The sequence below is a fragment of the Ptychodera flava genome, chromosome 17 (genome assembly GCF_041260155.1).
Source record: "Ptychodera flava strain L36383 chromosome 17, AS_Pfla_20210202, whole genome shotgun sequence".
Taxonomy (NCBI): domain Eukaryota; kingdom Metazoa; phylum Hemichordata; class Enteropneusta; family Ptychoderidae; genus Ptychodera; species Ptychodera flava.
Window position 1 is genome coordinate 34,493,830 of NC_091944.1, and position 12,759 is coordinate 34,506,588.

Here is a 12,759-nt window from a genome sequence, read left to right on the forward strand (position 1 = left end):
CTTAACTTTGGCCACCCTACTAGAAGCAAAACAAGGGATCCGATATTACGAGGAAATTGCTGAGCGATGTAGACAACACCTGTCTCCCGAATATGTTGTATTAAAACTCACCAAACTTGAGGGTGGAACATTGAATGCGGAGATTTAGTTACGCGAATCTCGGTCCTGTTCAATAGCTGTAAAGGAATTTCGCCAACACAGCAAGCTATTTTGATGATTTTGTTATGAGTTGTTTTATATTTTAACTGTCACACGGAAAATACAAACCAATAATCTGTCACCTCTTTTAAAACTTTAAGAAAGGAAAAACGGCTCGACGAAAGGTGAGGGAAAAATTAAGCAATGTTTGAGAAATTATTCAATGTATGACCGAAAAGAAACAGAAATTGGTCTGCTCACGGTGTTCTCCATCCTAGCCCTGACTGGAATGTTGGCAGTCATTCATCGTCCGATTGCGCGCGCCACCTGCACGCACGCGCACGTACGTACCGATAAATTTCCCGTGGTTCCCCGCTGCGCAGATGTCAGGTTTGATAGCAAAATGGCGTTGGTACGAGTAGCTGGAGGAGTACGACTTTGGTCGACCAAAAATTTAGGAACTTTGAGGTATGACTCGTCAAAATTCTGACATTTGTATGAGCTGATGTGCAATGTGTCCCCTCTTAGATTTATTTTGTATATTGAGAAAACTTTCATTCAAAGGTGTGAAATGTTGATAAGATGAATAGTGCATCATAACGTAAACCGTCTCGCAACTAATTAATGTTGTGCACAAGTTGCACGACATGCCGAAACATTCCTTTTGGCGATTGTGTCGGTGATTTGAATTCTGCCAATATCTCGCTCGAGTGGAACGTTAAGAAACCAAATTTTGCCGTGACATGAAGAACTATAATTCCTAAGTTAATAGCATTGAGCACGCTGCACAGTGCATATCCTGAGAGACAAGAATAACTTTGGTCTACTCTGGCCTGCAAACATTTTATGTCCCGCGACGCAATTTCGCGTGAGTTCAGTCGAAAACTTTAAGTCGAATTGCATCTGGAAACAATATAAACGATAGCTGCAATAATTTTAGCCCGAGGATCTTTGTTTGCCGTGTTGGCTGTTCAGCTCCGGCTATATAAGTGATTAAAGTTTCGGAGCGAGGCGTAAACTCCTGGACCCCGTCAAATGTGCACCACTACTGAGCACTAGTCAATATTGATGAAATGGGAGATATTATAAGGTGAGCCTGCGCCTGTTAAGTACGTGAATGAAAGCACGCAAACTGTATTTACGAAAGGTTATTCGACGCCTAGGGACTTGTTGGGACCGGATGGTCAAAAATTGAAAAAATCTGCAGGGCAAATATTGGTGAATTTTTCTTTTGCATCAACGCCGATTTATGATATAGTTAACGGTTGAAAAGAATGTGTTTGACGAACAAAGTGTATGCATGTGGGGCAAAATGAAAACAAATAATTTGTCAATTTTTGGAATGAATGGAAAGCAAAATTCATGTCAAGATGACCGTTCCCCTTTCGAAGATTTCTTGATTGACACATCCCTTAGCTGTCTTTGTTGTTACTATGTGGTGGGTGAGTACTAAAAGTTAGTGGACAAGCAATATGATGAGGAAAATAGTGTTCCTCTATGCTTGAGATACATGTTGTAGAAATCCATCATACATGGATTTTATTACAATTCCCTTTGTTACAAATTTCAGCCTTCAAAAAAGTATAGATCTGATTAAAACTGAAGTATTGTCATTTCCTTTCAGAGTTGATTCCAAAACATTTCTTTACAAATGATTTTAAGCTGTAGGAGGAAACGAGCAGGTTGCTGACCAAGCAATGAAGATTCCGAATGTCACATTTATCAAAAGCACTCAGAAAAACTGTTGAATCATTGTATGAGTCAGCAGTTTTTTATTGGTTCTTATATACTGAAACAATGTTGTTGGTTAATATCTTAAAATTTAGCGCAGTGACACTACTTTTGAATTAGTGATACATGATACAGTTGTTTTGAAATGGCTTCTTGTACCAAAATTGAAATTTTTGTGTAAGTTTCTAGAAAAGTACACTTAGTTTGCATTTGTGCATCGACTCCATAGCATTAGCTAACATTACACAACCATTTGGTGGTCCTGAACTTTAAGGGGCAATTAAAAAATCAACCATTAAAACAAATTGTAGTTGTCCCTTGCTGCCAGTACACATTGAATACTGAACATCCTAAATGGTCCACTTTCAAATTTGATTAAACATGATACAATTTTTGAGTACATTGACCCCATTTCATTTGGTCCAGTAAGATCATCTTTTAAATTTTAATCAAAAAATTTTGTGCAAAGTTGATCAAATATTGGAGTCTTTGAATTCTCTTCAAATGTCAAAGTTTGTGTTTGTAAGTTAATTACTGTGTGGTATCATTTATGTTGCTATATGCCACAGTTAAACCATTCTCTTCGATTCCTTCTGGAGTCTTTTTGAGAGTTAAATGTTATGGCATACTTAGCTGGCTATCAAGTATCTCAAAAACATTTTGGATATATAGCTTTTCATGTAATATGGTTGTTTTCTTGCGTAAGGGACAGTCTGAGATTGTCGCATAAGTTCAAACAGCAAAATGCTTTCGTTTATTTGGGAGGAGGTTTGACCTCCATTCAGTTAGTGAACTTCACTTTCACACTTTTATTTTGTGATCGCAAGTTCTTCAGTAGCTATGGTAAAATGCTACATTGTTCTCTCAGGTGGACATCAACATTTCTCATTTTTGAACTTTCATTTAAGGGAGGGGGTTTTGATCTAAATGAAGAAATTTTGTTTCTTGAACTTATGCAACATTCTGAGATGGTCCCTAACTTTCTTTTTTTGGTGATACTACATTGCCCACACACTACTATTTTGCTCTGTCAAAGGTAAAAAACAAACAACCTATATGTGTACTTTACATTTATACTGTGAAATAGCAGTATTTGAAATTCACAGCAAATAGCAACCAGGCATCCACATGTTAAATGTAGTTATGAAAAGTTGTTGACCCGTCAAAATAATTTCTGTTCTGATAATCATATCTCACATACTGTTTGCCCCATTTATCTTGCCACTGATCTTGGCAAACCATGTATTTAAACCTGTTCATTTTGCATGTTACTGTAAAATTTCACCTACTTGACCAAAATTTTACCTACCTCAGTCAGACCAACAGGTAGTTATTTCTGACTTTGGAAATAGTGTTTATCAAGGCACCATAATGATTTGACAAAGTTGATCTTATATTTTGCAGCCGAGTTTGTTCATATAGCACAGGAATGGGTGAATATGGAAGTGGTGTTGGAAAGGTAAGGTAAAAGTGTTGCTTGGGAAATTCTGTACTTTTCAGTAAAAATTTAACTTGTATCAAGAAATTACATCAAACTAAGATTTGTTTCCCCTTGCCTCTCTAATTGTTTGATGATGGGATGAAAATATTAAACCTTCTCCCACTGTCATTGTAGGAAGGGGGATGATAATATTAATCCCCCTCCCACTGTCACTGTAGGAGGAGGAGGAATGATAATATTAATCCTTTCGCTGTTACTGAGGGAAAAGGGATGATAATATTAATTCCCCCACTGTCGGTGTAGGAGGAGGGATCATAGTATTAATCCTCAAACTGTCACCTTTGGAGGAGGGATGATAATAATAAAAATCCTCTTTCTACCAGGCTCCATAGACAAACCACAGAAATAACTACAACTTTGGAGAGAGAGGATTAATCATTCTACTGTCAGTATGACAGTGGGAGGAAAATAGTCATATTAATCCTCCTCCAACTATCTGTATAATTGTGGCAAGTTGAAGGATTCTGAATGCTCCTTTTGTATTGTGCAAATGATATCTCATACAATTTGAAAAATCTTGGTCAAAGGCATCTATCAATGGTAATTATTTTGATGTTTCTAAAATAAACATTCATAATCAGACTATTTAAAGGGACATTAGCTGTAACTTTTGACTAATTTTTCACTACTCTGTTTTAATGTATCAACTACAGAACTTTACTATAATAAGATCATCATGACCAATGCCCGGCGTCCTTCTTGCCAACACAGCCTGTATATGTGAAATGAACATTGTTATTGTTGATAAATGTATTCTAGTGCGGACCTGAATACAAAATTTAAACAATAACAATGCAGATTATACTCATATAGGGTAAATTTATGAGCTAAATATTAGGAATTTCTCCATGGTTCAGGGATTCAAATTAGAAACTGCAGATGATACACAGAAACAAACAAAATAAAAAAATGATCAAAATTATAGTTTATCGACTATTTAAACTCATCCTGTCAAGGTCATATGTCACAATCAAGTCAAGTTGGTCACTGCTACTTTGGAATGCTAGAAAGGAAATTACATGGGGATGTGATTACTAAATTCATTTGAATTTAATTTGCAAGCTAACATGACTGTGACAGTTTACTGTAACACTTAACTGAGTTTTAAAGTTAATTTCACAGAATATCACGTTAGAGAAGTTCCTGTCTGAGTTACAGGTAATATATGGCAAATGACGGTATTCAGTAACGGGTATGACCTCTCGGGGGAAATTAAAGTATTTGATGGAAATGATAACTTTGTTTCATTTGGTTATTATTTGCACTAAATATGCCCACACATGAGTTTACAAGTGCTAGGCAGTTAAACATATTTTTTCTTGCCGCTAAATCAATTACGTGTTTTTTTCCAGTTTTAGTTCATTATTCATTGTCCAGGGCCCAAATCTTCTAGTTCAGGATACAAACTTAGCCAATCAGATGGTGGTTTTCAGACGAGGATTATTATGATAAATTTGAAAGATTAGACTGTTTTAGTTTAAGACAAAATGTTAATTCAAATATTTTATTTGGCATTCACAATATGTAACCCAAAGATTACTTATGAATTGTTTGTGCTGTAATTTATAATGCAAGAGTTGTCTACTTGTAATTTGTATGTAGGGTGGTGGTGGAGGTGGTTCTATCAGAGAAGCTGGTGGTGCCTTTGGTCAAATGGAAGCTGCAAGAGAAGAACAGTATTTCAGAGAATTGGTGAGTAATTTGTATAACATCAGTGATCATCGCAATGTCTTAAAATGTTTGGTCCATCAGTTCTTTTCATCAATAGTATTTTTTTTATTCTAACTCAAAAGTGGCATCGTATTTTTGTAACAACTTTTGAATATGTTATTTTAAGGGCAGGTATTAATTTTTTATTATTTCGCCTTTTTGTATTAAATATCAATTACAGTTTCTTGTTTTACTCCCTACAGCACATTGACTTGTACAGAATTCAGCTTGTCAACTCAGCCTGTTATTGTTGACAAGTGATTTGTTTTAATTTTGTGGACTAGAATCCAAATATTAAGGTGGCGGTAAAGGCTAGAGCGTCAGTTACAAACTTCAATAAAACTATTAAAACATAAAAGTAGTCAACATTCTCTGTGGAATAAAAAAAACTAGACATTTGGGGTCAAAGGCATTGCAGAGTTATAGCCCGTTGAAACTTCTGAAAAACTGACCAAATAAGAGGAAGTTGGGGAGTCCTTAGTGTATTAACTATGGTAGAGGTCCCCTAGCTTTTAAAAAAATGTTTGAAAAGGGAAAGTCATTTTTTACTGTTTTTCAGGAAAGTTTGACAAGGCAGTGCTTGCATTCAGAATGCGTGACTGCTATTGTAAATGCATTTTTAGATTGTTTGAGTGTCAAAGAGGTGTCAAAAGTGAGATTAACCAAAAGACTGCTCTGTGACTTCAAAAGAGGGGTGCAAATATGGCTTGTTTTCAACATTTTTGACAGAATAACAGTTTTCCTACATAATTTTATACCAATTTAATCCAACCTTTGAAATGAGATATGGACATGGAATTTTTACAGCCTATTAAGAAGGTTACAGATAAGATTTGTACGGCACAATTTTCCTGTATTTGAAGTTCTTTTTGAAAAATCACATTTTGAAATTTGAAAGAATTTTTAATAATTTTTTGATATGTAAACCCATGTAAAATCATAAAAACAAATTTTATTTACAAATCCTGCCGTACAAATCTTACAATTAATAGTGTCAACATATTTATAACTAATTTGGTAATATTAATACTATCCAATTATTATTAAATTCAAATATGTAAAAAAAATATGAAAAATTAAATTTTAATATTGATTGGTGTCATATTTCAAAATCATGGCTACAAATATACAATTTTTATATTCTTTGGAGAAAGTATTAACTGAGGGAGTTATCCTGAAAATTTGAACTAAATATCTTGATTCTAACACTTGAAACTTGACATTAACTCTGAGAAAAGAATTGGTGCAAAAATAGCCTTACCGCTACCTTAACTGTAACAGATATTTTACACAAATGAGCACTCTTCATAAACTAAACAGTGTTTCCACATGGTTTGATGAGTAGAACAACTTGCAATTGTCATACAAAACAAAATAGTGAAAGAAAATCACCTTGGGTTAAAGCTACTTGCCCTGCAATACAGCAGTCTGTATTTGACATAGCGTTCGTGTGCAGATCCTGTGAAATCAATGTAAAACTAGTAATGGTTTATAGAAGTTTGCTTTCTGATGGCCCTTTACATTTAAATTTCCAAAGATTGAACATTGTTATTTGCTCTTTGATAATCTGAGTGAGAGGGTACAGACTTGTTTTAGACACAGTGAGTGTATGGCTTGGTATTGGGCAATGGTACACTCCTTCCATCTTGTCAGTTTCATAGAATGGTATAAACCCCTCTGAATGCTGTAATTTTTCCAACAAAAATTTTAGTGCAACATTTCACCAGTTTTTATGAATTTTTCTATATTTTTTTGATAAGTTTGGACCACATGGACAAAATTTTTCATTGTTTTTGATCAAAAGGTTGGGGAAAATCTGACAAAAACTGTCTGGATCTAAAAAAATGTTTTCGGCATGACATTTTATCAAGGCGACAAAAAGTGACTTTAGCAGTCAAAGGGTTAATTTATTACAAACACCATGACAAAATGCACCAAAATAATATGTGTAAAATTGTACCATGTCAAGTTCTCAAAAAACAAAGAAAGATGACTGACAGGAAAAACCAGCAAAATTTCCAAAGTCTAATTGAGAAGATCTGGATATTAGAAGATAATTTGGAGTTTTACATCTCAGGTTGGAAATGTCATTATAAGAATAGACTCTATAATGAGTACATTGAACTTGGTAATGTTAATCCTTTCAGGCCTGAATTTCTGGTAATGCACTGGACCTACCCTTATGTATGGAAATTTAGGCATGCAAGGGTTATACAGCGTGTTCATTTTTAGCCGGATGCCGGCCAAATTGACCGGCTACTTTCGTATTTTGGCCGGCTATTTTTCAGCACTGTTTCGCTCTCTGGCCCGGAAATTCTGGTTTTGATAACAATAATTAGATTTTTTTGGTGGTCTTGCAAGCCGCAGATAAGGTTTCAGAAGTGCCGATGTGGCTATATGTAGTCTAGCAATTTATGCGGTGAACTTGTTGCTATCACTCGATTCACTGTAGTACCGCGATCAGCGAACGTGTTGTACTGTACACTGGGAATCGCTCTCAGGGTCAACCTGGCTCGCCCGATCACAGCCCGAATTATTCCGACGTTCACATCGGGTATAGCCGAAAATTGGACTAACATACAATTACGTTATGCCCGCGAATAGCCGACCATTTCCGAATGAAGCCGACTTTTGTTTCGCTCAAACGCGGAAGAGAAAGTCGACGCTTGGGAGCTTTGGTTTTCTGCGTAAGAGTAGGGCCTAGTCTGATGGGTTTGGTACATGGTAGGTTTTTGATCAAATCTAAAGCGACCACAAGTTACTGAGTCTCATTTTTCATACTTTCGAAACGCCACGTCAATCTATCCATGGTCGATCACGATGTCAATATTCAACTCAAGTCGATCGACATCGCGTTTTGTGGAGGGGCCGTGGTTGTGTGCATCGCGGAAGAGAAAGTCGACGCTTGAAAACTTTGATTTTCTGACTTTGTCTGTTGGTTTTGGGAGGTTTAGATCAAATCTAAACAAACAAAAAATTACTTGGTCTCACTTTTCGTACTATTGAAACGCTACGTCGATCACAGTGTCAAATTTCAGGTCGACCGATATCGCGTTGTGTGTACTGTGTTACAATTGATCGACTACCGGTACTTTGTACACACACGGCGTAGTACAGGCCGGCGTTCAGTGCAGTGTCGTTAGTTTGAGATTTTATCAAATATGATCACTGAAATTTTGCTCTCTTTTTCAATTATATTCAACATCAGCAAAAAATCAATAATCAGCTCGCGGATTCGTTTTATTGTGAAATTAGTACAGTGAATTAAATTCACTGAAAATTGTGTTCCTATAATTCATTGAATTGAATAAACTCTTTAATACTGTATCGTCAATCAAGTTTATTTAAATCAGTAAAACACTTTGTACAGCCAAGCTGGTCAGGATTCTAGCGGATCATTATCTGGGTTGTGAAAACCCTAGGCCCCATTCTATGATGTATTTCAAAATGTTTGTTCAAGTCATGAGCTAAACATAATTCTACACAACAGTCTGGTGAAATTTTGCTATTATCCTTGTCAACTGAATGCAGTTGACAGGCCCGAGTGATATCAAATTAATTTTTCTGACTTTTTTAAAAACTTTATCCCTTGAAAACATGTTGTAATTGGCAATGATAATGATTATTCTCTATACTGAAATGGTCTTTAATACTGTACAAGAATGCATAAAATTACTCCAAAATGTCTTCAAAATTTAAAAAGTTCTTGCCCACAGGGACGGGGGACCCCGTCCCTGAAACCCTCCCCCTTTGTGTATGTTGAAATAACCTTTTATACACTGTATAAGAATGCATGAAATTGCTCAGAAATGTCTTCAAATTTAAATATAATCCTTAACACTCTCATGCTGAAATGGTCTTTCATACAATACAATAATGCATGAAATTACTCCAAAATGTCTTCAAATTTTAAAAATTTCTTGCACACAGAGAGGGGACCCCCTCCCTGAAACCCTCCCTCCTGTGTGTATGTTGGAATAGCCTTTTATACACTGTATAAGAATGCATGAAATTGCTCAGAACTGTCTCCCCCCCCCCCCCCCCCCCCCCGCCCGCCCTCCCGCCCAGGGAACCTGGTTGCACACACAAGCTAACCGTCTACTTCTCTGAATTTTCCGCCTACTTCAAAAATTTTTGAGAACCCTGGTTACATGTCAAATCTTGCATACATGTAGTCAGTTTTGGTAAACAAGTGGCAAGGAGCATATATAAAAATGATTGCTGTAAATATATGCTAATATACTGTCTAATTTGTTTTGCCTATAGCAAGAACAACAGTTGAAGAGTTTGAAGGAGCATCATGACAGTGAGATCCAGTACCATGAACATGCAATACAACGCCACCAAAGAGCTATAGACCGCCACAAACAGAGAGTAGATGATATAACAGGTCATCACCGCTATGAGAAATCAAGCTAGACGACACATCTTGCATATTAATTTCACCTTTGCATTGATGGTATCACACTTGTTAGTTTGTGAATGCCAGTTATTACTGATAGTTTGTCATAATTTTGATATATTTTCCAAGTGCAGAAACTGGACTATGGACTGATGAAAAAAGTTTTTGACTGATCTTGTCGATACTCACCATACATTTATTTTTTGCTTCCTTGTGGGTTCTGTATTCTGTGCAAACATGCTTACCATCCGTTTTGAATTCAAATAATATGCAATTTTAATCCAAGTTTCATAGAATGTTTTGAAGATTAATAATTTCATGAATGACATCTCATTTTGGCATGGAATGATCAGTAACAAATACAGAACTTTTGATACAATTCAGTGAACACATATCATCTTGTTTTATACATCACTCTAAAGATGAATACCTTTTGTCATGGAAGTTCACATGAAATGATCTTTCCCCATTTTCATCAGACTTTTGTTTTTGTTAGACATACCTTAGACTGTTATTGTTTGTAAACATGCAATTTAGACCCTTAAAATGGGAGAATGTTGAAAAAATATACCTCCGCTGCACAGTTGACTTTGGAAGTTAAACTTTCTCAACACAGGAGCTCAATAAGGGGCCGTCGATAATAAAAGCTGACGCACGACAAACGTAATTCTTTCATTGGGGGGGGGGGGGGGGGGGTTAAAAGCTCATTTCGTTTTGTGTGCGTCAAAATCGCATAAGGATTTTCGTCTATTGTTTTCGAAGTGCGACTTTGCAGTGAGAACAGAATGACCAAAAATACGGAGACAGAAAAGACAATGAAAAGACATAAATGTGAAATAAAAACTTGTATGCTTTTTTAACGTGAAACATGTACGTGAAACGTTTTCCTAAGAAATACATTAAATTACATTTTCCTGCGAAATACATTAAAATGTTCTGTGTCTTAAAAGTGAAACACGTAAAGTGGAGGTTTATTAATTAATGTGCACTTCCAGTATTTTTTCATGGGCGTACGGATCTGAGATGTGCGTGTGGGTTTGTCAGAAACGGCATCATAATATGAAATTGATTTCACATAAGAACTTTTGTTTTGAGGGGGGGAGGGAGGGGGTCTCGAGTAAAACCAAGGAATTACGTTTCTTGTGCGTCAGCTTTTATTATCGACGGCCCCTAAGTGCATTAGAAAAGTTTCAGTGTCGTATGTTCAGTGACTTGACCTATCTGACTTTGTGTATAGTTTCCTATATGCTGAAAAAAAATTAAACAATTTGAACTTTCTGAAAAGTTTCTGTAGTATTTTAATTCTGGGTACAAGCAATCAGTTGACACAGGTTAGGCTACAATATAGATGATACTTCCCCCATGAGATTCAAAACAACCTTTGTATTCAGGGATGTAGAAAATAACTGGTAGCCAGCAAAACAATAAGTGTCAGCTAAAATTTGAATATGAAATAATTAGTTTACAGTAGTAAGAATTGATGACAATTTGCACAAACATGTGCTCACACACCACACGTAACGGCCTATACTTTAATTTTTGCCAAACCCAAATTTTCTGCATTCCTGGTATTGGGTTGCAGTCTTCATCAACATGAACTCTACTATCTTGTCCCATTTATATCCCGTGGCTTATAATGTGGCCAGTGGCCAATTCCTGACAGAAGTGTTTTGGTAGGACAGAGCCATTCCCCACCTCCCCCTATTTGACGAGTATGTTAAATGTTATTTTTTCCAACAAGTGTATTACATTTGAACTTCTATCGATTTTTATGCAAGTGTATGGATGTTACACTGCATAATTGAGGAAATTCCATCATAAAGTCCATGCTTGTCTAAGGGTTTTTGTATGTTTGGGGTAGATAGATGCGGACAACTTTAATGACATTTGTTAGATTCTCTGACATCTTCTGTCCCTTTTTCAAGTTTGTAATCCTCTCGAATTCTATCACTTCTCACTTCAGCCAAACTGTCATTGGCCAGGAATGTAGAAAGCTTTCTTATCAAGTATCTGCAGTGCAACAGTACATTATTTAGTACAGGTTGATGAGCAAAAACTGACCAGTACTAGCTGGAAATTGCAAGCAAGTGTTTTTTGCAGCAAACCTCCAGTTGATGTAAACAGCCTCAAAAGTCTGCATTCTCCTCTTTATAATCTCAAAAATTAAAAAAAAATACATGTACCAGATGTCTCATAAAATTCTAGGCCACTGTGATGCATCTCCAGAGCAGAGGTAACTGCCCCATTCCTGGTGATAGCTTTTAAGGGACGTCTTTTATTATCCTTTGAAGGAATTCAGGGTTTTGTATACAGTTTACAGAACGATCACACGGTATACCTGTGGATGGATAGTAAAATAATCAGAAAAAAATCTGTAGAGGGAAAAATTCGATTTTTGCAATCTCAAATTTTGTGTTCTACCAACTCTGAAAAAAACATCAAAGTCTGAAACACCGTGAAAGTTTTAGACTTTTTAATGCTTATCATCATTTTATCCACCCTCTGATAATGGAACATCCAAAAAGTCCCGTAGAAATTTTGTTCTCAGTGTCATATTCTAATAGCGTCTCAACCAGACCCTTGTGCTATAACGGTATAGAGGACACGCGAACGTCGCACAGACCAATCAACCGTACTCAAAAGCTACTGTGTACAGTGGTAGGTAGCCTCATCAGTTACAGTACGAGATGCCAATACAATGAAATATATTGATTAATAAATAATAATAATAATAACAATATTTAGTCGAGGATGAATCTACTACTCATTTTATAACTTCACTTACATGTAAGATAAAGCTGTAAAGGATTTTCAAACCAGAGTGATCTCTACGCGTGTACAAAACGATAGTAAATATTGCACAAGCCCAGCTGATGATTATGTAAATGTATGCGGGTCCCGGTCCCTCGAATGATTGCATCATCCAGTTCCTGCATGCAATGGACACGCGTAGAATGCAAAGAGAGACGAGTCACTCATTCCTGTCACTGATTAATTACCCAAACCCTAGTACCAGTGGTTCGATTACAAAATTGTACATGAGTAATCATGGACATACAACGATACCATGACAACGTATATTCTGTATTCAGTACCTTTCCCGGACCTTTCCATCTTGCCATGGGAAGCAGCAGAGTAGTACTTGTCCGAAGTTGTCGTAGTGGGAACATCAGAACAGAAGGGACAGAATATTCAATCAATATCGCCTGAAGTTAACAGTCAAAACAATATGACAATGTCGGGAGCTTCATCATTAAAATATAACTGTTTGTGTTTA

General features: G+C 36.3%; 1 protein-coding gene across 1 annotated transcript; it reads left to right on the top strand.

Moving 5' to 3' along the window:
* The first annotated feature begins 472 nt into the window (after positions 1–472).
* On the top strand, positions 473–10,336 carry LOC139116142 (ATPase inhibitor A, mitochondrial-like). Its single transcript, XM_070678684.1, has 4 exons — positions 473–606; positions 3,274–3,328; positions 4,973–5,062; positions 9,347–10,336. The coding sequence occupies exons 1-4, from the start codon at positions 542–544 to the stop codon at positions 9,497–9,499; spliced, it is 363 nt and encodes a 120-aa protein (XP_070534785.1). The 5' UTR covers positions 473–541; the 3' UTR covers positions 9,500–10,336.
* The last annotated feature ends 2,423 nt before the right edge of the window (positions 10,337–12,759 follow it).

Bases quoted from the DNA above. Each gene is read 5' to 3' on its own strand.
- LOC139116142 (XM_070678684.1), top strand. From the start codon at position 542: ATGGCGTTGGTACGAGTAGCTGGAGGAGTACGACTTTGGTCGACCAAA. The intron at 3,329-4,972 runs GTAAGGTAAAAG...ATTTGTATGTAG, and splicing joins ATGGAAGTGGTGTTGGAAAG to GGTGGTGGTGGAGGTGGTTC. The intron at 5,063-9,346 runs GTGAGTAATTTG...TTTTGCCTATAG, and splicing joins AACAGTATTTCAGAGAATTG to CAAGAACAACAGTTGAAGAG.